The sequence below is a fragment of the Metopolophium dirhodum genome, chromosome 6, assembly GCF_019925205.1.
Source record: "Metopolophium dirhodum isolate CAU chromosome 6, ASM1992520v1, whole genome shotgun sequence".
Lineage (NCBI taxonomy): Eukaryota > Metazoa > Arthropoda > Insecta > Hemiptera > Aphididae > Metopolophium > Metopolophium dirhodum.
The window spans coordinates 34,151,373-34,175,105 of NC_083565.1; the positions used below are offsets into that span (position 1 = coordinate 34,151,373).

At 28.3% G+C, this 23,733-nt stretch overlaps 2 protein-coding genes and 1 pseudogene across 2 annotated transcripts; 2 read left to right on the forward strand and 1 right to left on the reverse strand.

Annotated features, from left to right (window-relative positions):
- Positions 1-1,662: 1,662 nt before the first annotated feature.
- Positions 1,663-3,866, forward strand: LOC132947726 (piggyBac transposable element-derived protein 1-like). Its single transcript, XM_061017981.1, has 3 exons — positions 1,663-1,690; positions 2,274-2,377; positions 2,451-3,866. The coding sequence occupies exons 1-3, from the start codon at positions 1,663-1,665 to the stop codon at positions 3,864-3,866; spliced, it is 1,548 nt and encodes a 515-aa protein (XP_060873964.1).
- Positions 3,867-5,947: 2,081 nt separating this feature from the next.
- On the forward strand, positions 5,948-14,147 carry LOC132946897 (chromobox protein homolog 5-like). Its single transcript, XM_061017011.1, has 2 exons — positions 5,948-6,232; positions 13,398-14,147. Exons 1-2 carry the CDS (start codon positions 6,222-6,224, stop codon positions 13,987-13,989), a joined length of 603 nt encoding a protein of 200 aa, XP_060872994.1. The 5' UTR covers positions 5,948-6,221; the 3' UTR covers positions 13,990-14,147.
- On the reverse strand, positions 8,220-10,890 carry LOC132946590 (uncharacterized; annotated as a pseudogene).
- Positions 14,148-23,733: the final 9,586 nt, after the last annotated feature.

The following is a 23,733-nucleotide window of genomic DNA, read 5'->3' on the forward strand; positions in this document are numbered from 1 at the left end:
TTTTCCCGGTTTTCCGAAAATATAGGTTTAATGCGTCGCCACCTTCCGGAATATGGTCGGAAAAATTATAAACAGCACGCCCGCCTGTACCACGGCTCTACAAAAAAAACAGGCCCCTGGGCTTGACTGACGCATATTACTATGTCCCCGAAAGCCGTGTACACTTTTGAACTATGAACGACTTATAGAGAATTTTCCTGGCTTTCCGAATATATAGGTTTAATGCGTCACCACCTTCCGGAACACGGTCGGAAAAATTATAAACGGCACGCTCGCCTGTATCGCGGCTCTACAATAAAAACGGTCCCCTGGGCTTGTCTGACGCATATTACTATGTCCCCGAAAGCCGGATACACTTTTGAACAATGAACGTCTTATAGAGAATTTTCCTGGCTTTCCGTATATATAGGTTTAATGCGTCGCCACCTTCCGGAACATGGTCGGAAAAATTACAAACGTCACGCCCACCTGTTCCGCTGCTCTACAAAAAAACGGTCCCCTGGGCTGGTCTGACGCATATTATGAATTTCATGGCACCATCTTGTGGTTGACGGTAATACAAATGTTGGGTGCTTTGAACATAATAAAACGCAACCGCGCATACAATGACTGTTATCAATAACTGTCCGAGAAAATAGTCCCCAAGCTTTGGTCCCCCAACTTCACACACGTAGTTATGAGACAATGTTTTTTCAACATAATATCTATTATCACTATTATCAGTTGAAAACTCTGAACATTTTATACATTTTTAGCTACACAATCATTATTAAATTTTGTCAAAATTTGAACTTTAAATGCTTATAAATACAAACTGTGACAAAGGATTTTTAATATTTTTCAAATATCATTGTAACAATATAGTAGGAGTCTTGTATTAAATTTTCAAGCTTTTTTATCCAACAAATAAAATGTTATTGACATCCATAGAAAAAAATACTAATAAAATTGGAAACTGAAAATGTTCCTAAACAGTTCAAAACAAATCAAAATATTTTTAAAATTTTATTCTGTATAGAAAATGCGAATATAAACAACCAGTGAAAATTTTATGTATATACGGTTATTCGTTTTAGAGTTGCACCAAAAACCAAAATCGATTTTCTCGAAAACAAATTTTGCAAAAAAATTCCCATTTCTCTTTAACTTTTCTATTTTTTTTCACATCGCTTTCGAAAACTACCGTACCAACTAGATTCACTTTTCTATTAGAAAAGATACTGTTGAAGAAAATCCAAATATTTTTGTGTCCCAAAAGTTGATGACAGACACAAAAATAAAAAAAATCATTGTAAAATCAATACATTCATCATTCCACTCAGTATCTAAAATATGAATTTGAACGTGAACGAATTAATTTTTATACTGAATGTTCCGAAAACTGTATATGTATATAAATAATTGTTATATATTTCGTGGAGACGGCCGTCGTCCGCTGTATGTGTGAACGATAATATTTTAACGATAATATATTTTAACCTTTCGACTCACATAATATTATTATAAATTATAATAATAATAATAATAATAATAATAATATATAGGTACTTTTAAGTAGGTACAATATTCAATGATATCGCTTTATTTTTATCTGGCATAGATCGGTCCGATTCTATAATATAACGACCCGTTTTATCGTCTCCACGGACTGGCTATTTACTAATGGACTACCCATCGATATCCCCGGCAAGTAGGTATAATATTATCACAAAAGATCTTCGAATTTATTGCCTTGTACGCAGTACCTAGGACAGCGATCTCAGTTTGTTCCTACGCGACAATGCGGCGTCAGAGGGTAGTTTTTTTTCATTATTTATACAGATGTAAGGCATACATAATGTAAAATAAATACTCGATCCGAGGCCGTTCCAACCATAGACATATATAAGTTAATGGACAGCACTTAGAGAGAGAAGTCAGGGCGGGTACGTTATATAGAGTGAGTGATGAAATATCCGTTATCAGTCAATGTTGTAATGTGTGTTGTGACGAAAATAAAATCGATGGGAAATCCAAAAAAATATCATCATACTTCATATCTATTATTATTTATGATTATACAAATACCAAGATAATAATTTTATATTGAATACTGTAAAATTACGTATTTTGTTCTAATGCATTGGTGCACTTCCATGCAATATAGGTACCAACAGTTATTAGTGTTATTACTACTCCCGACTCCGTCGATTTTTATATTTTTATGGAAGTATTTTTTCGAATTATTTATTATTTAAAAAATCAAAATGTGTGATAATTTAGTGATAATTTAGTGAATAATGAATCAGAAATTCAACGAATTTTAAGTATACCTATTGAACGCGACGATGAGTTTGCTGATATTGGTCTAAGTGATGACGAAAATTTTGAATTGCCCGTTAGTTACTTATTATTATTTTTATGAGGTATTAGTATTTTATTATATTTAGGATTTTTTATTTTATAATTAGGAATTATTTGAAAATGACGACCGCATTTTAAATGAAACTATAGACGATGCTGAGAATATACTGAATAATCCAGTGTATTTTTCTGAAGAAAATATAACTAATTTCGGTTCTTCAACGTCACAATCCCCTATTGTCATTCAAATTCCATCAGATGTACAATCTTTGCCAACAGAATCTGTTTCAACATCTTCGTCATTTGTTTCACAAATACCTATAAGTAGAAACCGTAGATCCACAAGAAAACTAATTGCTTCTAATAATTCTAAAACAAAAAATATACCAAAAATAAAAAAGTTGGACCCGATTTGGAGAAAAGGAAATTTTTCACAGAATCTCGAGTTTATAAAATTTTTTGGGGAAAAGCCAATGCCTGACGAAATAAAAGAAATGAAATCACCTAAAGAATTTTTTTCTTATTTTTTTGATAACGAATTATTAGCACATATTGCCGAACAGTCTACACTTTATAGTACTCAACAAAATCCCGAAAAACCAAATAAAATAACGATAAACGACGTACGACATTTTTTGGGCATAATTACAATGATGTCAATCGTCCATCTACCAAATACGAGGTCATATTGGTCAGAAAATACTCATAATAAAATAATAAGAAATTGCATGAGTGTAAATGTGTTTGAAAATATTAGGCGGTATATGCATTTTAACGACAACACTTTAGATTTACCTAGAGATAATCCAAATCGTGACAGGGTTTTTAAAGTTCGGCCACTTATTGACACACTCAATAAAAAGTTTAGCTCTGTACCTATCGAAGAAAACTTATCATTAGATGAGCAATTGTGTCCAACTAAAGCTGTATCATATCTCAAACAGTATCTCCCTCTGAAGCCTCATAAATGGGGGTACAAATTATTTGTTTTATGTGGTGTTTCTGGCTACGGTTATAACTTTGAAATTTACACGGGAAATGAAAATAAGGAAGACGAACGAATTATACACAATGAACCAGATTTTGGAGCTACAGGCAACATTGTTGTGAGAATAACTAGAATGGTACCGGAAAATGTGCACCATAAGTTATTTTTCGATAATTACTACACCTCATTACCAGTTATGATATATCTAGAAAAAAAAGGCATTCACACAGTTGGCACATTTAGACGTAATCGTTTTCCAAACGTCTGTTTGACAGATGATCGTTTATTGATGAAAAAAGATCGCGGATATTCTGAAGAGTGTTTCGCAGTGGTTGAAGATGTCCCTATTTCAGCTGTTGCATGGAAAGACAACAAGGTAGTACACGTATCCTCAACTTTTGTAGGTGAACTCGAAAAAAATGTAGTGAGTAGATTTGACAAAAAAAAAAAAAGACCACCGTTATTGTACCTAGGCCGAAAATCATTGAAGTTTACAATAAACATATGGGTGGGGTTGACCTTATGGATTCTATGATTGAGCGCTATAGAATAATAATGAGGTCTAAGAAATGGTACATGAAAATTTTTTACCATTTGGTTGATATGTCGATTGTAAACGCGTGGATGTTGTATAAAAAAGTTACAAAAAAACCAATGAAACTAGCTCAATTTCGAGAGCAATTAGCTGTGGAACTTTGTCAAACAGAAATGGAAATAAAAAAAAAAGGCAGAAAAACAAAGGAATCTTTGGAAAAACAAATGCTAGAGGAGCTTGAAAAAAGAAAAAAAAGGACACCAACTGCAATTATTCCATCAACCCATTTACGTTTGGATGGGCATCAACACAGAATACAATTTGAGAAAATTTGACGAGTATGTAAACTACCAAAATGTAAATTTCAATCATTCGCTAAGTGTACTAAATGCGATGTTTTTTTATGTTGTAATAAAGAAAGAAATTGCTTCGATTTATTTCATTATACCTAACTGAATTTGTTTTATTTTTTATTATTATTTTAGATTTTTTTTTTTTTTTTTAATTTAATTTGTATTCAAAAAATATAATCATGTACTTATTTATATTTTCATTTTATAATATTGCTTTTCATCAATAAATATTATATAAATTTTAAAATTACATGATATACTAATGACGCATAGAAGTGCATACATGCATTTCAATATTTGAGACGTAATAATTATTGTTTGTCGATAGTGCATAGAAGTGCACACATGCATTTTTCAAAATTGAGTCAAATTGAGTACTTACATTTTATAACTGAATTTTTTTAATAATTTTAATGGATTCTACAGGTTGTAATCTATTAAAAACATTTTTTTTATTATTTGATAAAAAATCATGCAGTGAAGGGTTAAAAATTAGAGTGAATCGACCTATTATGAAACTTGATGGTAAAAACATTATCTGTGTTTTTTTGGACAATTTTTTAAGATAATTCAGTTTTTAAGTGAGTTATGCGTTTATAATAAATGTAAATTAAAAATGATCATAACTAGCTCACTTAAAAAACTAAATTATCGTAAAAAAACTTCCAACAGGGGTACGATATAAAGCGAATGAGAAAAGAAACAAAAAGCAGACGCCTTCGCTACTTTACGTTCTTTCTTTCTTAGTTATAGTTATTTGAATAACTGTATAAATGTACAAGAAGATGTTTTTCTTTGTATTATTATAATTTATTATACCTCGTATTTTTAATAAAATAAATAAATACAAATATTAATTTATACTCAAACCATAAAAGTACAAAGATATTTTTATTAATTTTTGCCTACAGACAGCTAGTATTTCCGTATACCTCGTCAACTACTCGTCCTAAGTTCGATTTTTTGTAAAACTAAGAAATATTCTGCTTTGGAATATGAAATTAAAACTGTATGTTGTTGTTCGAAAAAGTAAAAAACTTAAAATAATTTAAATTAATGGTTCGTCATATAGTAAAACGTTACCTATTAATGGATTTGAATCATTAAACAATTATTTAAAACAAAAAAAAATGGTATCCAAAGATTAATAATGTATGTATTGTAATATAATTATTGTCATTTTTATTACTATTGTACTTTCGTATTTTACCGCGATGCAATTTATTTAATAACTATAAGACGTGGTATTCAAATTTGTAGTTGAATACATTTATTTTTAATTTGGGATCGATCAAGTGTACAACAGAGAGACTTAGCGATGCAGTTACATATAATACGTTTGAAGACAACACTGTTTCTGTAGTCCATAAAAATCTTAAATTGGTAGGTAAAATACAAGACGTATTGACCTAATCAGGTAGGTATAAACACAGATCATATTCAATGTTCACATTATAATTATAATCTGTAGTGTAAACTATAAATTAGACATTTTAGTTTTTACCATAAGTAAATGACTTGTCGTAGTTTTAAATTTTAAATTATTAAAATTTAAGACATGAATATCAACATATCTCATTATGTCTTATCATATTATCACATGATAAGTGATAATACGATGTAAACAAATTGCCGTGAGACGTCGTATTACCATGCCCGGTATAATAATATACAACATCTTAGTTTTTGGGCTGTTGGTGGGTGTAACCGCTACCATGACCACGTCACCTGCACTGTCGTCGATTTATTTTCTTCCATTCGGGCGTCGCTGTTCCTTTGTTTAATCTGTAGTCTCACTTGTTGCTCCTCGCTCGTCGCCTGACGTCTGTCCGCTCCTTACCACTCCTCATCAATACCAAACAGCTAACCACATTACATCGCAGCCGAAGCAGTCACCGTCGTTCCAGTGGCCACGCACCTCGCTACTCACGGATCCCGCCGAGTGGTTGAGAGGTATTTCCGGACGCTGAGCATTCATTTCCAGTCGATTCATTCCTTCGATATGTCTTCAAGGTGAGTGTCAACTAATATTCACGCGCGTGCACGGCCGTCCACTTCCCGTTCACTCAGTTTTTACCCACGGGTTTCATCATTTGTGGTCGTTGTTCCCATATCTTCGAGACAGACCGCGCGAGAGCGTGACGGACCGTGACCTGTGTACATTTTCGCGAAATCGAATGAAAACACTAAAAACGTGACCCATACACCATCGTTCAAAATGGTGTCATCGTTGCCGCCTCCCTCCCATCCACAAAGTAGCAACCGACGCCACCAACATCGTTCAAATATTTTATGCTAGTTACGGAATAACGTTTGATAAATCACGAAAACCATTTGGAATATACAGTGGATAAACGATATTCCGATCGCGAATCTCAACTGTTCCTGATCTAATGTTTGCATCTTAAATTTGTGTAATTGTGCTCAGCCAAAAGCACAATATTGAGAATTTGAGAATACGCGTACCAACGTTGCCACCACCAAACTATTCGCGCGCGCGTCCGCGTCCGCTAACAAACAAAAAATAAATACATTAGGTACCTATATTGTTGTGCGCAGACCGTCCGCGATCCAAAAAAACGATTGTTTTAAATAAAGGTTTTTTATATTAGATGTACATTTTATATATTGTGTAATATCAGTATATTTCTACTTCCAGGGACACCTTTTTTTTGCATTTTTTTTCTGAAACTTTTGTAGTTAATCACGTTGAAAACGTATGTGATGAGTATCGACCACCGATTGTAGGGACCATAAGCATGCGTCGTTTACCACTGCGCAACAGTCCTACATACGATAATCTAAAGCATTATAGGTATTTAAGGGTTATTATATAAAGTTAAAACTTCGGTTATCTATAACTTCGTAACTAACTTTGTGTGCCAAGTTCTGATTTCACTAACATTGATGAAATACTAATGAAACTAACACTAATGAAATAGAAAATAAAAAAAGCTCTATCTTCTGCTCATTTAATCGTTGGCTACAACTTATATTGCTAGATAGGGAGATACTAATTATATTTTTGGATGGATGTATAATGTATATAGTATGCACTGTACTGTGTATACTTTAACCTGAATACCTCAGAACAGATTATAATATATACCTCACAAAATATTATATTAATTAATTAAAATATTGTTTTTAATAATTTGCAGGGTTTAAAACCGTTTATAAAATAAATGGTAGGTAATCGGATCCGGTAGGAGCCGACATTTTTAACTAACCGGGTACCAATTTTTTTGTCCTAAGAAGTGCTGTTAACCAGTTATCAGTTACCTTGCACCAGATTAATATACTGGTTACTATAGGTACCAATTTTTAACGGTTTATGATATATTTAAATAACCACTTACCGATTTTAACCGGTTTAAATACCGCTTTTCACAAAACATTTTTTTTTATTTTTACAATTATGAACTATTTATAATGATGTGTTTATACCACGGACTAAGATAAAATATAAATCTTAGTACATAATATTATCTAATCTCTATTCTGTCTTAACTCTTAGACCGTGGTTTACTCTTTACATTAAAGAATTAAACTATCTAATAAGACAATTTATTATTTTGACAGTTGACTTCTGAGTTTTGATCATATTTGGTGATCTCGTCTTCTTGAGTATAACTTATACTGTATACCTAACAGTATAACTTAAATCAAGAACAGAAATTGTAAAGAATTATTATAAACTAGTCTCTAACACTACTTACCAGTAACCAGTTACCAGTTAGCCCTTCTACATTTTCAAATAATAATAATTATAAAACTAAAGTTTCAATATTTAATATTTATGCATCAGTATTATAAAAAGTTAAGACTTAATGTAAAAATATGATCTTTATCATTCTTATAATTCTAGTAGGTATAAACCTTTAAAACTTTAAAACTTTTTATACACCTTTTCATAAATTAACCAAAAATAAAAACTGTAAATATAATAATTTATTATAATTTTATAAAATGTAAATTGTAAAATACACAACATTAAAAATTAGTTATAACTATGATATCCTCGTATGATCATACCAACATCAAGTAAATGAAAGGATATGGATGACCTTAGATCGTTGCAAATATACTTTAATCCAGAAAACGTCCTTTCTACAGTCGCCTATAAAATATTCATATATAATGTACATTATTATTGTTCAATAGGTGTCACAAATTTGATATTATTACCTGTGTACAAGGAACAGCCATAGCAACTTGTGTTAACTGAAATTGTTCATGTCTTTTAATTTTATTCTCTGACCAATATTTTAAAACACAGCTTTTATGATGTAGTCGAGACACAGAATAAGTTCTACTTTTGAAGGTTCTAGTGAAGCCACCTGAAACATAATAAAATATTTTATGTTTTGGTAATTTCTTTTTACAAAATAATAAGTAGGTACTTCAAATTGGATTCAAGAAGTCTATATAACGTGTCATATACAGATGACCTGGTTTCCACATCACGAGTGGCTTGTTTATTAATTTCCTGTTTGAGTATTCCTGCATAAATTGGCGTTCGTAATTTCTTAACAACCTAAAATTAGTGAATTAATATAAAACAATCAGAAGTTAAAAATTTTGAATTAATTACTGTTCTTACACGTGCAAAAGCCCCACGGACATTTTGGATTTTCAGTCCTTCTTCAATTGCCAAGTTTAAAGTGTGTGCTGCACATCTTACTTTTGAAGTAATTGCTTCTGGACAAAGAGCATCAATTACCTCATTTTCAAGATTTATTGGTTCATTATCCACTATCAAGTCTTCAGCTGATTCATGAAAAATTTAAAAATAATTTTTATTTACAAAAAACATATTTCATATCAAGTATTATATACATAATATAACAACCTAGTATATCCAATTATATAACCTATACAGGGTACATTATTTATTGTGATTGGTATTAAACTTTTAAATATATCTAAATCATTAAATTACCTATTTCTTGATCTGGATCGATTATCATTAAATCTGTCATTTTTAGCATATTAGCAGCGTTATCACTTGACATTGAATATATTTGATATTTAGTTGGTCCATATTTACTTTTAACAACTAATAAGTAAGTGAATATAAAAATTAATATTACCAAAATGGCAAAATATAATATTAATTGTCCAATTTCAATAAAAGAACATAGGTGCTAAAGCCCCTTTTTTTTTAGTCTTACGATGCATCACACAATGACCTTACCACCAACCTTACCATATATTTTATAAATTATCATAATATATTTAATAATGGCCTTATAATATTACTAACAAAATAAGACATAAGTACAAATTAACCACAAACGCCATTAATTATGAATGTGCTAATTTAAAAATTGGGGGGCTTATTACCTTTATGCCTCCCAATTTTAGACCCTGAGTATTACATAAATATTAAATAGGTATTTAAAAAAATATTCATTCAATATTTATATATATTACTGTATCTTTTAAGTATTTTGAAAAATGGAGTTCTACAAGCTCGAAAATAGCCAAGGTTTTAATTTATAAAATCAATGTATCTTTGTGCATATACTGAACATTGACTCCCAAAAATGACTTATTATGTCTTGAAACACCATCTATTTTCAAAGAAACCATCTTATGTTTCATATCTTCAGAAATTTCAGTAACTATTTTTAAATGCAGTAGCAGATACATGACTTCTTATATTTTGAGGATTTATAGATATAGCTATAAAATATAAATTTAAAACTCATGTTAGCTGTAGACTATCAATATTAATCAAAATAAAAGTTAAACAAGTTATACAATATGTAACATAATATTCCAAAGGGTTAAATATATTTTTTGCTAACCTGTTAAAAGCACTTACAAATAGGTTCAAAGGCTTCAAATATTGGATTTATTATTTTTTGAAAACCAGAATCTTGCATTAGGCACATTGATTTTCCATTCACTGTTATTAGTTCAACACAAGCTAACAGTAGTTTCTTCTTGTCCATTTAAATTGTTATGGTCTTGTTTGCATTAAAGTAATTCATAAACATTTGACTTGAATCAATGTCTCTCTACATAAAAATAATTAGTATAATTAATGGTAAGGGTATTATTTAAAAATTATACATTTATGAATACATATATAATACTCTTAAATATGACTGCAGTAAAACCATAAATGACACTTGAATGACACTAAAATGCATGAATATTAATAATAATAAGACATATTGTATTGAAATACCTAAGTATTAACCAAGAAACATAAGATACATTCCAAGTTTTTGCTAACAAAAAATAAAGTATAATTATATTCACTATGCAGTATGCTTAAATAATAATTGGGCAGGTAGTACCTGCCTATTGATTTTATTAATGAAGTATTCATTATAATTTCTATTATAATGTTATGAGCAGATAATAATAAGTTCATAATTTATTTTTAACAAATAATATTTATTTGTAAAAAACTATAATGTCTAAATAATATAATCTTAAAGTATAATAACAACTAAAATAGAACAAAAGTTTATCTAACCTAACTTTTTTTTCTTGCCGAATATTATAAATTAGTGCACCTAGTTATGTAAATAATAAAAATACAAATTTACCTTTTGTTTTTTGAATTTCTATGTAGACTCAGGAGTAACGTTTCATTTTGAAGTATTTGCGCTTACGTTAAACATAAAAAACATTTCTAGCACTGGATTTTTCATGATTAATACCTATTAAAAACTTAATAGAAAACAACAACAAAATATTCAAAAATATTAAATATATATAACTGACGACTGCACACTCTACGTCTGTACACTATACAACAATACGATGGTTAGTGAGGAGTGCTATACAAAAATACTGAACGAAATAAATAAATTATAACGAATAATAATAGTAGCAGATAATACCAAGATAAGTAAATAATATGATATTATAATATATATATAAGGTATATACTTTGTAGATAATTAAAATTAAATAATCATGTAGACCATCGTACAGAAAACGGCCAAAAGGGGAATATAAAATAATCAGTACAGCTATAAATAATTAATATATTATTTTTAATTTAAAATATAAAATATTATGATATACTTATATACATCATATACCTATTGGCCATTACCCGTATAGCTGTACGTATTTTAACATTGTACATTTATATAATTAAATTCATAACTTCAATATAACCAATATAGGTATTACACTATTACCCACTGATAAATATTTTTCTACTTAATAGAATATAAACTGAAGTAACAATAAACAATTGGTAATTGAAACAAAATAATCTTTTTCCGTAATTTACTGGTTACCAGGTATCGCTAAATGAACGATTTTCAGAAAATATGTTGATAATATTGGTTTTGTGAAGTATACGACATTATAAACTTTTGTTAATCTGTTACTGATATCCGCTTTCCAAACTGCGGATAAAATAGATAACCCGTTAAGGTAAACGGTTTTAAGCCCTGATAATTTGTTAATAAATAATAATATTAAATCATTTCCTAGTTAATGTGTTTTTGATGTTCAGAGTTATTTTTGAAAAGTATATAAAAAAAAAATTAATATATTACTACATCGGCCCCAAATTTAAAATTGTCGGGACAAAAAAGAATTTGAATAAGTCTTATATTATGCATGACTACCCTAGTACTCTACCTATAACATTTAAGCACATTTATAAACATATTACCTATTTGTTTAGTAAAACCTAAATGAAATTAAGTTCCTATATTAAAACTATTAAATATTTTAGACCAATCCTAAGACTGTGGATGGTATTGGACATTCATTAGGTATGTACTAATTAATGAAACAATAATAGGTATGATAATAAGCTTTCGTTTTTCTCAAAAACCAAGTATAAAGAACAAAGTTTATGTTAATAAATCACGTGAATAGGTATAGTTATTTGTATAATTCTTCTGAAACTGTTTCTTTAACTTCTTGTAATCAATTACAGTGAGTGCTAATACAATTTATTTGCTTATTAACAGTGTCAGAGTTGTATAAAAATACTTTTAAAAAGTATTTGAGTAGTATATTTTAATATAGGTACTATTAAAAAATATTATTTAAAATATTACCAAAAAAAATGTTTTCCTATGTATTTAAAATTTAAGTATTAAATACTATTTATTTTTATCAATACTATTAATGTTTTAGTCAAACATTCTCATTTTAAATATCAGTTTATTATAACTCCATTACCATTTTTAATTGAAAATATCAGTAAAGCTTTGCTTGAAGGTTTTGACAGTTACATTTAAATTATATATTTACAAAATAATACTTAAAAAAATAATCATTATAGCACTAAATTATAGAAACTTGTTTACGTTAGGGATATTGTTGTTCTATATTATTTGTTAATATAAACAATTTATAATATATTTTATAAACCAATTATTAGTATGTAGATAGTAGATGAATGCATTTCAAAACTTTGTTTCTTTGATTCAATGACAAATCAGTTATTATAAAAATGTTCCTAATCATCATATTTTTCCTCACCAAAATGTTTCCCCAATCAGCCCCTGACTATAGGTACTTAATTGTTTTGTTTTGTTTTTTTAAAACGAAATGCACTTAAGAGGACATTACACAGACATTTATTGTATCTGTCTTATAAGTGAGTCAATTTTACATTTAGCAGATGAAATTTAGCTCTGTTAGTTTAAAAAATAGAGTGAATTGACCTCTTATACAATTTAAATGTAAAGCATCTTCTAGGCTTTTTGTTATATTTTAATTTTAAAGAGATTTATGAGTATTTTAAAATTGTAAATTTTTTGTATATCTTAAAATAACCATAACTTGCTTTAAAATGAAAATATAATGAAAAACCTATGAGATACCTTAGATAATAACCTTGCCTTTTTTAAATTGTATAAGAGGTCAACTCACTCTAATTTTTAAACTAATGGAGCTAACTGTGATTTGCTGAGTGTAAAATTTGGTATGTTACAAACTTGTAGGACAGAGACAACAAATGTCTGTGTAGCGTCCTCTTAAATAAAAAATAAAAATATTGATGTACCTATAATTTCAGCGTTCATTTGAATTAATGCTTATTTGCTGACAAACCTAAAGTAATGGCCTACGAATAACAATTGACATGATGATTTTTGTTGTCATCTGTAGTCAAGTTATTTAAAATGAATGATACATATCTTTCATATATTATTATTAACATATTAATGTATTTTTGTTCCAGAAAGAGAAAAGGTGTTGCAAACATAGAACCTAGTAGTAGTGGTACTGCTGCAAAAGAGGATCAAGAAGAGGAATATTCTGTGGAAAAAGTTTTGGACAAACGTACCAGAAATAATGTAGTAGAATACCTCCTTAAGTGGAGCGGTTACGATGAAGAAAGTAATACTTGGGAGCCCAGGGAAAATCTTAGTTGCAAAGATTTAATAAAGGAGTTTGAAAAAAAATTATTACAAGGTGGAAAGAAAAGAAAAAGAAATGAAAAAATTGGGCGTGGTGGCCGTGGCCGGTTACGTACACTTTCAAGATCAACAGTTGCAACTAGTTGTTCATCAGAAACTCGTCGTCGAGAGACCAGGATTGAAACGGACGAAGAAATTGAAAATATTGACACGGTCAATGATATTTCTGACTCACTACCAATACTTAAAATTCCGGAAAAAATTATGGGTACAACTGTTAGAAATGGCCGATTGGTATTTTTGATGAAATGGAGAGGAATAGAAAAATTCGATTTAATCCCAGCTAAAGAGGCTAATTTAAAGTACTCTCAAATCGTTATCAAGTATTATGAAGAAAAATTACATAAAATATAAATGGTGTTTAACTACTATACTATGAATAAGCATTACATGTGTTCAAAACATAACATTTATTTTATATCATATCCTATGGTAAATGTATTCAATTATTTTATTTTTTGATTATATGTGGAAGTTATGCCTTACAAATAAAAATAACAGTTTATCTATTATAAATTACTTAAATGTTAGTAATTGAATATAATTTCATAAAATGGAATTTTTTTTTCTATTAAGATTAATAAAATTGAATGATATTATATATTATTATTATCGATTTATGTTAATAATTAACTTATGAATTTTGAAATTTTGAAATTTTTCATTATTTTTTTGTTTAAATTATAATGTAATAGTGAATCATTTAATCTTAAAAACAAAAATTATATGTTAATTTAAGTTAATTTTTTTGTTCAAATGTTGGGCGTAAGCTTTCTTAATTTGTTTTATTTTAAACAATAAAGTATTTTTCTCCATATTATTTTATCTTTTATTATAACTTTTAAAGATAAGTTAGAACTAATAATATATTTCAAGAGTACCCATTTAAAATCTTCAATTTTATTTTAATATGGCTGTGTATCTATGTTAATGGAAGTTTTTTTTATTTTATCAAGGTGAACAATTCTATATAAACCAATAAAACGTTTATTAATTATACGGACTACAGTTGAATCTCGAGGGGAAAAAATACATTTGACTTACGTATTTTTTTAATTTAAACCTCAAATACAACTTAAAAACACTTCAAGAGGCAAGATAAATATTTGAGGTATTGAGTCTGCTGTATGTAAAAAAAAAATGCAGGATTATTAATTTTATTCTAAATAACCATTAAATGTATCATTTGAAAGTTCATTAAATGGACATTATTAAAAAACCTGTGTTCGGGTTAAAGTTGTAGTCTTAGAGATGGGAGTTCAGTTAATTTAACTGGTATATATTTTTACTGTTTTAAATTTGAGTGACCACCCATTTCAATTGTTTTCAAATACACAACAACGCTATTGTGACTTCCATATCCCCACAACGCATGATATAAATATAAGTTATAACTAGTAATATACATACTTATATTTATATCATGCACATGAGATCTCCCAGCAAATAATTATTACTAAGACAATTTTTAACACAATCATCTCTGATTTAGTTCAATAAAGAGTTTACAGAGTAGCAGTAATAAATTACTACACAACGATTTGGTAGTGTTCGAATTGCCAATCAGGTATTATAGAAAAAATAATAACAATTTTTGATACAATAGTTTAAAATATTTTATTGTTTTAAAATCACTATTATTACATTTAAAATAATTTGTAAAAATAAACCGTACAACGAGAACACGAGTGTTGGAAACCAACTAAACGATCGCTAACGATAGTATAATATTGTATATTTATTATTGTCTGGATCAGGTCTACTTTAGATTATATTTTATACACAAGAAAGGATATTATCTTAATGTTTAGTCGTATTAAATAATCTTTGGCGTAGACATTTATACCCATGCCAAAGAATAAAATCGTATCAAATATCAATGTATATAAGAGTCATAAATTACGAAATTATATATACTTATTTTGATACATGATATTTGAAAATGTTTGGAACTACTTATACATTATTATTACCTATCCATTAGGAGGCAACTAAGTACCTACTGGGCCCTTTTCGTTTACGAGAAAATTTAGAGCAGGTACGTCGGGAGGCAATAGAATATACACAGGTAGGCAGTATTAGGGGAGTTACTTATTTTTGGTAATTAAATTACATTACTACTTCCTTATCGAAATTGTAACTAAATTATTTTTAAGTTACTTTTTTTTTATTTGGTTGAGTTACATTACTTTTGAGTTTAAAAAGTAACTCAATTACAATAGAAGTTACTTTATTTTTCAAAAATATCACTGGAGCTTAATAATCATGTTGTTAAGACAACAATACAAAAAATAAATAGGTAATAACAATCAACAACATGAAATTATTTACAGGTACTCATTTTGCTACACTATTGATATTATTATTATTAATTTTCGATAGTTACAACATTGCTGTATGTGCAGACACCGATGTCATGAGCCGCCCGCGACGATACAACACGCAGAGTAAAGATAAGAATTCCATTCTAAAAGTAACACTTTATAGTCAAATAGTCAATAGCTATAACGAAAATATTCAGTTCAGACAACTTCACCTATAAATTATAATATTTATATAAGTTATATAATATATTTTAATATTTACACACAATATTATCAACACGTTCTAAAAATGTATGAAACCAAAAAAAGTAATGAGTAATTTAATAATAATTACTACACAAAAGTAACTTAAATGACATATAAATTACATACAGTAAAATGTAATTAAATTACCATCAAATTACTAATTATTATTGTATTTGTGTCATTGTAATAGTATTAGTTATTTCAATGAAACTAGGAATATAACGGACGGACGTGGTAATAGCTTTGAATATTAATAAAGTCGAGTAAATCGTGTTCGTCCTGGTCCGGCTGCATATTTGTAGGTAATCGATAATAGTGGTCGTCGCCACGCAGCTACCAATGGTGCATACTAATTGAGTATTTATTTAGTATTTAGTTTTAATTTTATAAAATTTAATAAAATATTGATTATTACACTAATAAATTGAGTCACGCGGGTATAAACAAAAAACATACCAATTGAGTCCTAGCATTAATTATTTATATGTAAAATATAAAATAAATTGCAGTTACTCTATAAGTACTACGTAGGTAACGGCAATGCTGTACTACGTATAAGTTAATAAATCATTAAGTTTATTTAAAAGATTAATTACCTAATATACCATATGTACATGGGTATTATACCACAATATAGAAAATATTATGGAAACTACGTAACTCTACTGATGGTCAGATATATGCAGATTACAACTATTTTTATTTTTTATTTTTTAGCATAGCTACACATCGACTGTTTTAGTTTTTTATTAATTTAATATTTATTATATTTTGACTAACTAATAATCATTATTGATTATTATACGCTTTGTAAAAATATTGTTTATATATATATAATAAATCTGTATGTCTGTACCTATTACCTACATAAAAAGTACCTATTACCAACATTATGTACATGTTATTTCAGGTAAAAACTAATGGAATTTACATGAAAAAGGTTTAAAAAGGTATAAATCATTGGAATTTACATATGCTCCCTATATATTATGATATACATTATTATCTTTTAAATAAACTTATCACTGTAATAGAGATTTCCATATAATATACATCGTTTTGGTGGAAATCGTTAATTGTGGAAACGTGTTACGTCCGTACCTATGCGGTAAGTATTTCAGTATGCCCCCGGCCCAGACAAGGGCCATGCTGCCATTAGCGCACTGTGGGTAAACGGCGACTGGATAAAATTTCGAATTTTAAATGCGTGGTATATTGTTTTCTTTTACTGTAGGTTGTTGTCGGAATGCAACCATCGATTGACCTTCGATCCGGTTAAGAATAATAATATAATACTTCATAATATATATTCTTGTCTATACAGCACACACGAGTACGAGTGTATTAGTACAATAGGTACGCGTTTTTATTGATCGTAGCACAATTCTAAAATACCCAAAAGATCGATAAACGACAAATTTTCGGGCCGTTTTTATAAACACTATAACACTTTATAACACTATATTATTTTACGAAACTATACAATTATTGTATAGGTATTGTCAGCGATGACATAACGACTGCACTTGCAAGGATAAACTGAAATAAATTGTTACCGATATGTGCTAATTAAAAAAAGGATAAGATATTAAATTTAAGGGAACGAACTCGGTCGACGCTCCCAGCATTTTCCGACTTTAACGACCGTTAAATCCACCACTGGCTAATATAAATTTCTATAATATAATAAGTAGTTATTATATAATAATAATATATCATAACGGGGTCCCTTTATACAGGTTTACGTGCAGGTGTGTTATTTCAATCTAACATCCAGCGCTTGCAGAATCGCCTCGGTTGTCTCTCTCGACAGATCGTAGGTACAATAAAAATAAAAATAATGTTCACGTCGTTTTTAATCCACTATATAGTTATATAATTTAAACGCATTACTATAGCTACGCATTTATAGGCGTACCATACCACACCAAACACGCACTCACATACTGTTATACTGGGCACACATGATGAGCACACGTGTATTTTCAAACCTTAGCCCTCGACCTCTCCGAAAATATAAAAGTATAATACCTATTGATAAATAACACAACTATTGTTTTTTTTTTATTGTCCGATAAATATTTTATTAACATTTGGTTACAGACAATATTTACTAAATAGATAAACTCTATTCAGTGTAAATTATTTGTAAACAAAGCGATTATAAATATTGTAATGGAATGTCGCATAGTCATTAACAAATGTTTATAAGAATTAATGGATTTGAAAAAACGATAATATATAATGTTTAGTTTCCAGTCGTATTTAAACGAAAAATATTTGTATGTAATTGGAAACCTAGATATATCAAAAAAGTTTAATTATGTCTAAAAAATAATATATTTGCAGAAAACATTACGATAAAAGGGAGATATTCGGATTATCCGTGTACACTGCTCATTAAAAATTATTTATTTTGGAATAATAATTGGTACGTTATTATTGAAACCAGAAAAACATTTCAACAAAATATCATGCCAAGAAGAATATCTGGCAGTGGAGAACAAAGTACTTATAGGAATAATTTTTTTTGAATGTATAATATAATATCTCTGTCGTACTTCCGTTTTACAACAACACGATCTATGTAGTATCTTAGTGTTTTTGAACGTTTAGTCTCTTATACCTATTAAATTTTGAATTTGTGTAAGCAAGTGTAAAATAAGACTTAAATTGTATGTATTCTAGTGTAGAATAACTTCAACTACTATCAAATAATAATCGATTTTAATTTTGGTGCAAATTACAATTAGTATTTTGTCTACCCGAGAACGCATTTCTGCGGTTATTCGTTTTTGAATGTTACAATGATTTTATTTTTTGTTGTAATTAAAAAATAAACAGGTGACCTTAGATAATATACATTTTAACTAAATATTAATATGTATAAGTATTTATAATATTTTTTAAATATTTTGACTTTTTGTGTGCAATTTATAGATATTTTAAAATTTGTAGTTTTTTTTCAAAAATATAAAATTTTAATACAACTTTCGCATTTATATAAGGTATTAAATGATCATATTATAGAATACTACATGATAAAACTTATCTCTGTAAATTTTCAACATTTTTGACTTGACAGTTTTTTTTTGTATTACCAATTCCATTCAAATTTATAAATTATAGAACCGGTAGTACCTATCAATATTAGAATTGTTACAATATGATATTTTATTTAATTTATTGTATTCTACGGTATTATGAGGTATAAATTCATGTTATTAACAATTGAACGCAGGTTATTTACAACTAATGAGTAATGACCAATTTCAAAATATTATTTTATTAATTTTGGAAAACATTTTAAAAACAACAATAATAAATGAATTATTTGAGAATAAATTTATAAAATATACTGTATTGGTATAATCAACTCTTTTATACGTAGTGACTAGCAATAATTTAAATTCAAATGAATGTAAGTAGATTATCTTTGGTTTTTTAGGACACTAATCCTTACCTAATTAAATCCTGCCTAAAAAGAGCCTACGGGCGTAGCCCGACGTGCCAAAACCCATGGTCCAAACCCAATAGTGTAAGGTCACGTTAAGACCTGATAAAAAATATAATATTCATAATCTATATCTAATATTATAATCTAATCCTAAATCTAAATATATTATAAAATAGTATCCACTTTTTTTATGTACGTGCCATACTGCATAAATCGAAAAGTAAAATACGAATTTGAATTTACCGGTCACTATCGAATTTGGAAGTAAAAATTTTATCTCGGCAATTACGTAGGCTTTTTATTATATTTTAATTTTAAAACGAGTTATGAGTATTTTTAAATTGTAAATTGTCTATACGTTTTAAAATACTTATAGGTAGCGCGCTTCAAAATTAAAATAATATGCATATAGGTATATCATTTATTTATTATTATATTTATAATTTGAATATTAAATTTTTTTTCTTGACATTTTATTTATACCTAACCTAACGATAGACCCCCGAAAACAACAACATTGAGGACACAATATGTTGACTAATTTATAAATATTACATAATATAATATATTGTGGGAATTCTGAGCGTATTAAATGATGTATTTGGCGAGGACGCTACCGGGACAATTGTTGTCTTCGTTTTTCAAGTGCGTAGCATAGCAAATTTACGCTCAGCAGTTCACGTTTTGATCCGTTAGTTTAAAAATTAGAGTGAATTGAGCAATTATAAAATTTAAAAGTAAGTTTATTATTGAGGGTACCTTACAGTCATTTTATTATATTTTAAAACGAGTTATGAGTATTTTTAAATTGTAAATTGTTTGTATGCCTTAAAATACTCATAGGTAGTGCGCTTCAAAATTAAAATATTATAAAAAGCCTAAGTGATTGCCCAGATAATATTTTTACTTCTAAATTTGATGATAGGTCAATTCACTCTAATTTTTAAACCAACTGATTTTTACGTGTTATTCTGAGCCTACAATTAGCTAAGTTACGCACATGTAAGACGGAGATAACACAGCGGCTGCGGCGTCCTCCTAGCACATAACATTATATAAAATTTACTACATTTAATGTGATTTAATGAAGCGATAGTCGATAACGAAATGAAACAAATAATAAATGAAAGGAATCGTTAAAAAATAAAATGCGTCGTCACCGTAGTCACGAAATGAAGTGGTCATTTCATTATAATTTCTCATTAAAAAGTGTCCACGTTTCCTTTACTAACTTAATTCCCAAAAGTACGATTTTGTTTATTTTTGCAAAACGGTCATCTGCACAGTTTGTATGATTTTTTTTCAATTTATTAGTTATTAATTGATTCAGTAGATAATTAGGACACCAACATTTACACTGTTCAAATGGGCAACTACTGCTTCGAGATAATAATATACACTGGCGTGGCGTCGGTATATATTTTTTTACTTAGTTCGAGCCACGGCCATGGCGCTGGATTAATTGGTACAAACATAATAAGTTATAATTACTAGATGCATTAAAAACCAATCAAATATGCACTAAAGAACTTTTCTTTAAAATATTTGTGTTTTACAGGTATAGTTTTAATGTATAAGCAAATAAGAAAATACAACAAATTAATATCAAATATGTATCCTAAAAAGGAATTTACTTAGGTACCTAAATCATTTGTGTTTTGTTGATAGTTTTAGACAATGAGAAAAAAATTAATTCCCTTGGAAAAATCGTTTATATAATATATACCGTATACTGTTTTTTTCTATATTATAATAGTTATTGTTTCAAAAAGGTCTAAAAAAAAACACCAAAAGATAAAATATGAAATTAAAATCGTAAAATAAACCCTTAAATTAAAAACAAATGGGTAAATGTCGAAATTAGCAAAATACAATTTTTATAGTTTAAATCTTTATGTAATGAAACAAATAGGTACTGGGCTTACTATTAGTTATTAGTATATCATACAATCAACCAGATTAAAATATATACAAATACATACAATTCTGCGCTCTAGTAATCAGTGCCTAGTATTTAGGGGCCCTGGAATAGATACCCAGAGGAAGGCAAAATTCTAGCTTTTTTTTAAAAAAATGCTGTTTTTGTTGGAATTTTAAACATTAAAAATAATAATATTAGGTTATTCTTATTATTACTTTATTATAATGTGTTAACACAAAATTATTTACAAATAATAAAATAATACGTATGACGTGTTGAAAATTATAAGTTAATACATTTGTGGGGGGCTTATTATTTTATTAATTTATATTTATTTTAATAATTACAACTTACAAAACCATCAATAAATATAAATAAATTCATCAAAATATGTGAATGAAATAATAAATTGTTTAATATCTAAGTATGCGGCGGCGGTGACAATAAAATACATTAAAACTAATCCTGATACACTAGATACGCACGTAGTAGGTATATATTATTCAATACGGCAATAGTATAAACTAAATTGTAATAATAATTTAATAAAACAAAAACTAACTTTTATGATATTATGCAGAAATTGTTGAAAAAATATTGTAAGGTGCAAAGCGGATTGCAGTCAAATACTCAAATATCGAACATATAACATTAGATAATCAAATAAATATTTTAAGAATATAGCTCTTGCCCCTTCCATAATACGGGCATACGGCAATACGCGGAAAGCCTTTCCAAGCAAAGAACAGAGAAAACAATAACTATAGAGATAATAAACATTTATATTATTAATTATAGTATAGGTACAATACTACAATCCTACTTGTGAGTATCGTCAAAATATTACGTCGTTAAAATACTTCGTCATTTCGATAACAATTTACTTTGTACTATGGCTAAATTTATCTATCGTTTTCCAAATAACCGATGATAGGAATAATATTAATATTATGCACGACGTGTAGAATATAATAACAAATGTATAGACTTATAATTTGTTAATGTAAAATGTTAATAATATGTTTCACTGTATTAATATGATAATTAAAAATCTCGGGGCCCTTAACAAGCGCGAGGTCCTGGACCTTGTCCTTTGTTCTCCACTAGCGCCGGCCGCGTGGCTCTGCTAGTATAATGATTATGTCTTTGTTGTTTTTCAATTAATTGTGTTCCGTGACTTGTACGATAGAACGTTATAATTTCATTATGTTATATAAAATAATTAATAAATGTAGAACAAGAACTAGTTGACTAAATAAACAATAAAGACTTTATAACGCATAATATCTATAACACGAGGGGTGAAGATAATGGCAATTTGCTTATTAATAAACCTAGTACATAAATGCAGAATTATTATACAACTAGAGGTATACTTCCCTCAGATATTAAATTAATAGAGAATACCCTTAATTTTAAATGAATGCTCTGTACTCTATACATGCGATCGTTTAAGTAATGTCCTTATTATTATTATGTTATTACTATTATTATTGTGTTGAAATATACAATTAATTATAAGTATTCAACCTTGTAAGCACACGCGTCAGCGGTGGCTCCAGAGACATGGTTCTGTGCTAATACTTTTTTTTAATGTTTGTACAGTTGAACATCTTGAAATTTTTTTGAATAAGATATTTTTTCAAGTTGAGGCACATAATTTGGGTATTGATTTCACTTCTTTATTAAGCCCCAAATTCTATTTTTTCAACCGTAGCCTTTTTTGGCACAGAACTTTGAGATTGATTTCACAACATTATTAACACCAAAGTTCTATCTTTTCTCCCAATCTCTTCAACTTACGCACAGAAAGCCTTTTTTACTTCTCCGAAGTAGTTTTTTTTGAGGTATTATTATACTTATATATAATCATATTGTCGTGTTACTTATTTGTATAATTACTTATTTGTATACTGTTTATAATTAATTATTTATTATTATAATATTTAGTATAGGAATATCAGTTTCTTGAGGGAACGACATATCGATTTGTCTAAATATTGTCTCAAAACCATCTAAATTAAACATAATTTAAATTTACATATTGTTTTGTTTATTTTGAAAGTCGAATACAAAGTCAACTAACAATATTTTTGTATTGTACTGCATGCAAAAAATCCATAGAAATTGATTATAATTTTTAGATTCTG

What these genes read in the sequence shown, in the direction of transcription:
- LOC132947726 (XM_061017981.1), top strand. Translation starts at nt 1,663, where the DNA reads ATGGACTACCCATCGATATCCCCGGCAA. An exon ending in CCCATCGATATCCCCGGCAA is followed by an intron (nt 1,691 to 2,273) that starts GTAGGTATAATA and finishes GTGATAATTTAG; the next exon opens with TGAATAATGAATCAGAAATT. An exon ending in ACGAAAATTTTGAATTGCCC is followed by an intron (nt 2,378 to 2,450) that starts GTTAGTTACTTA and finishes TTTTATAATTAG; the next exon opens with GAATTATTTGAAAATGACGA.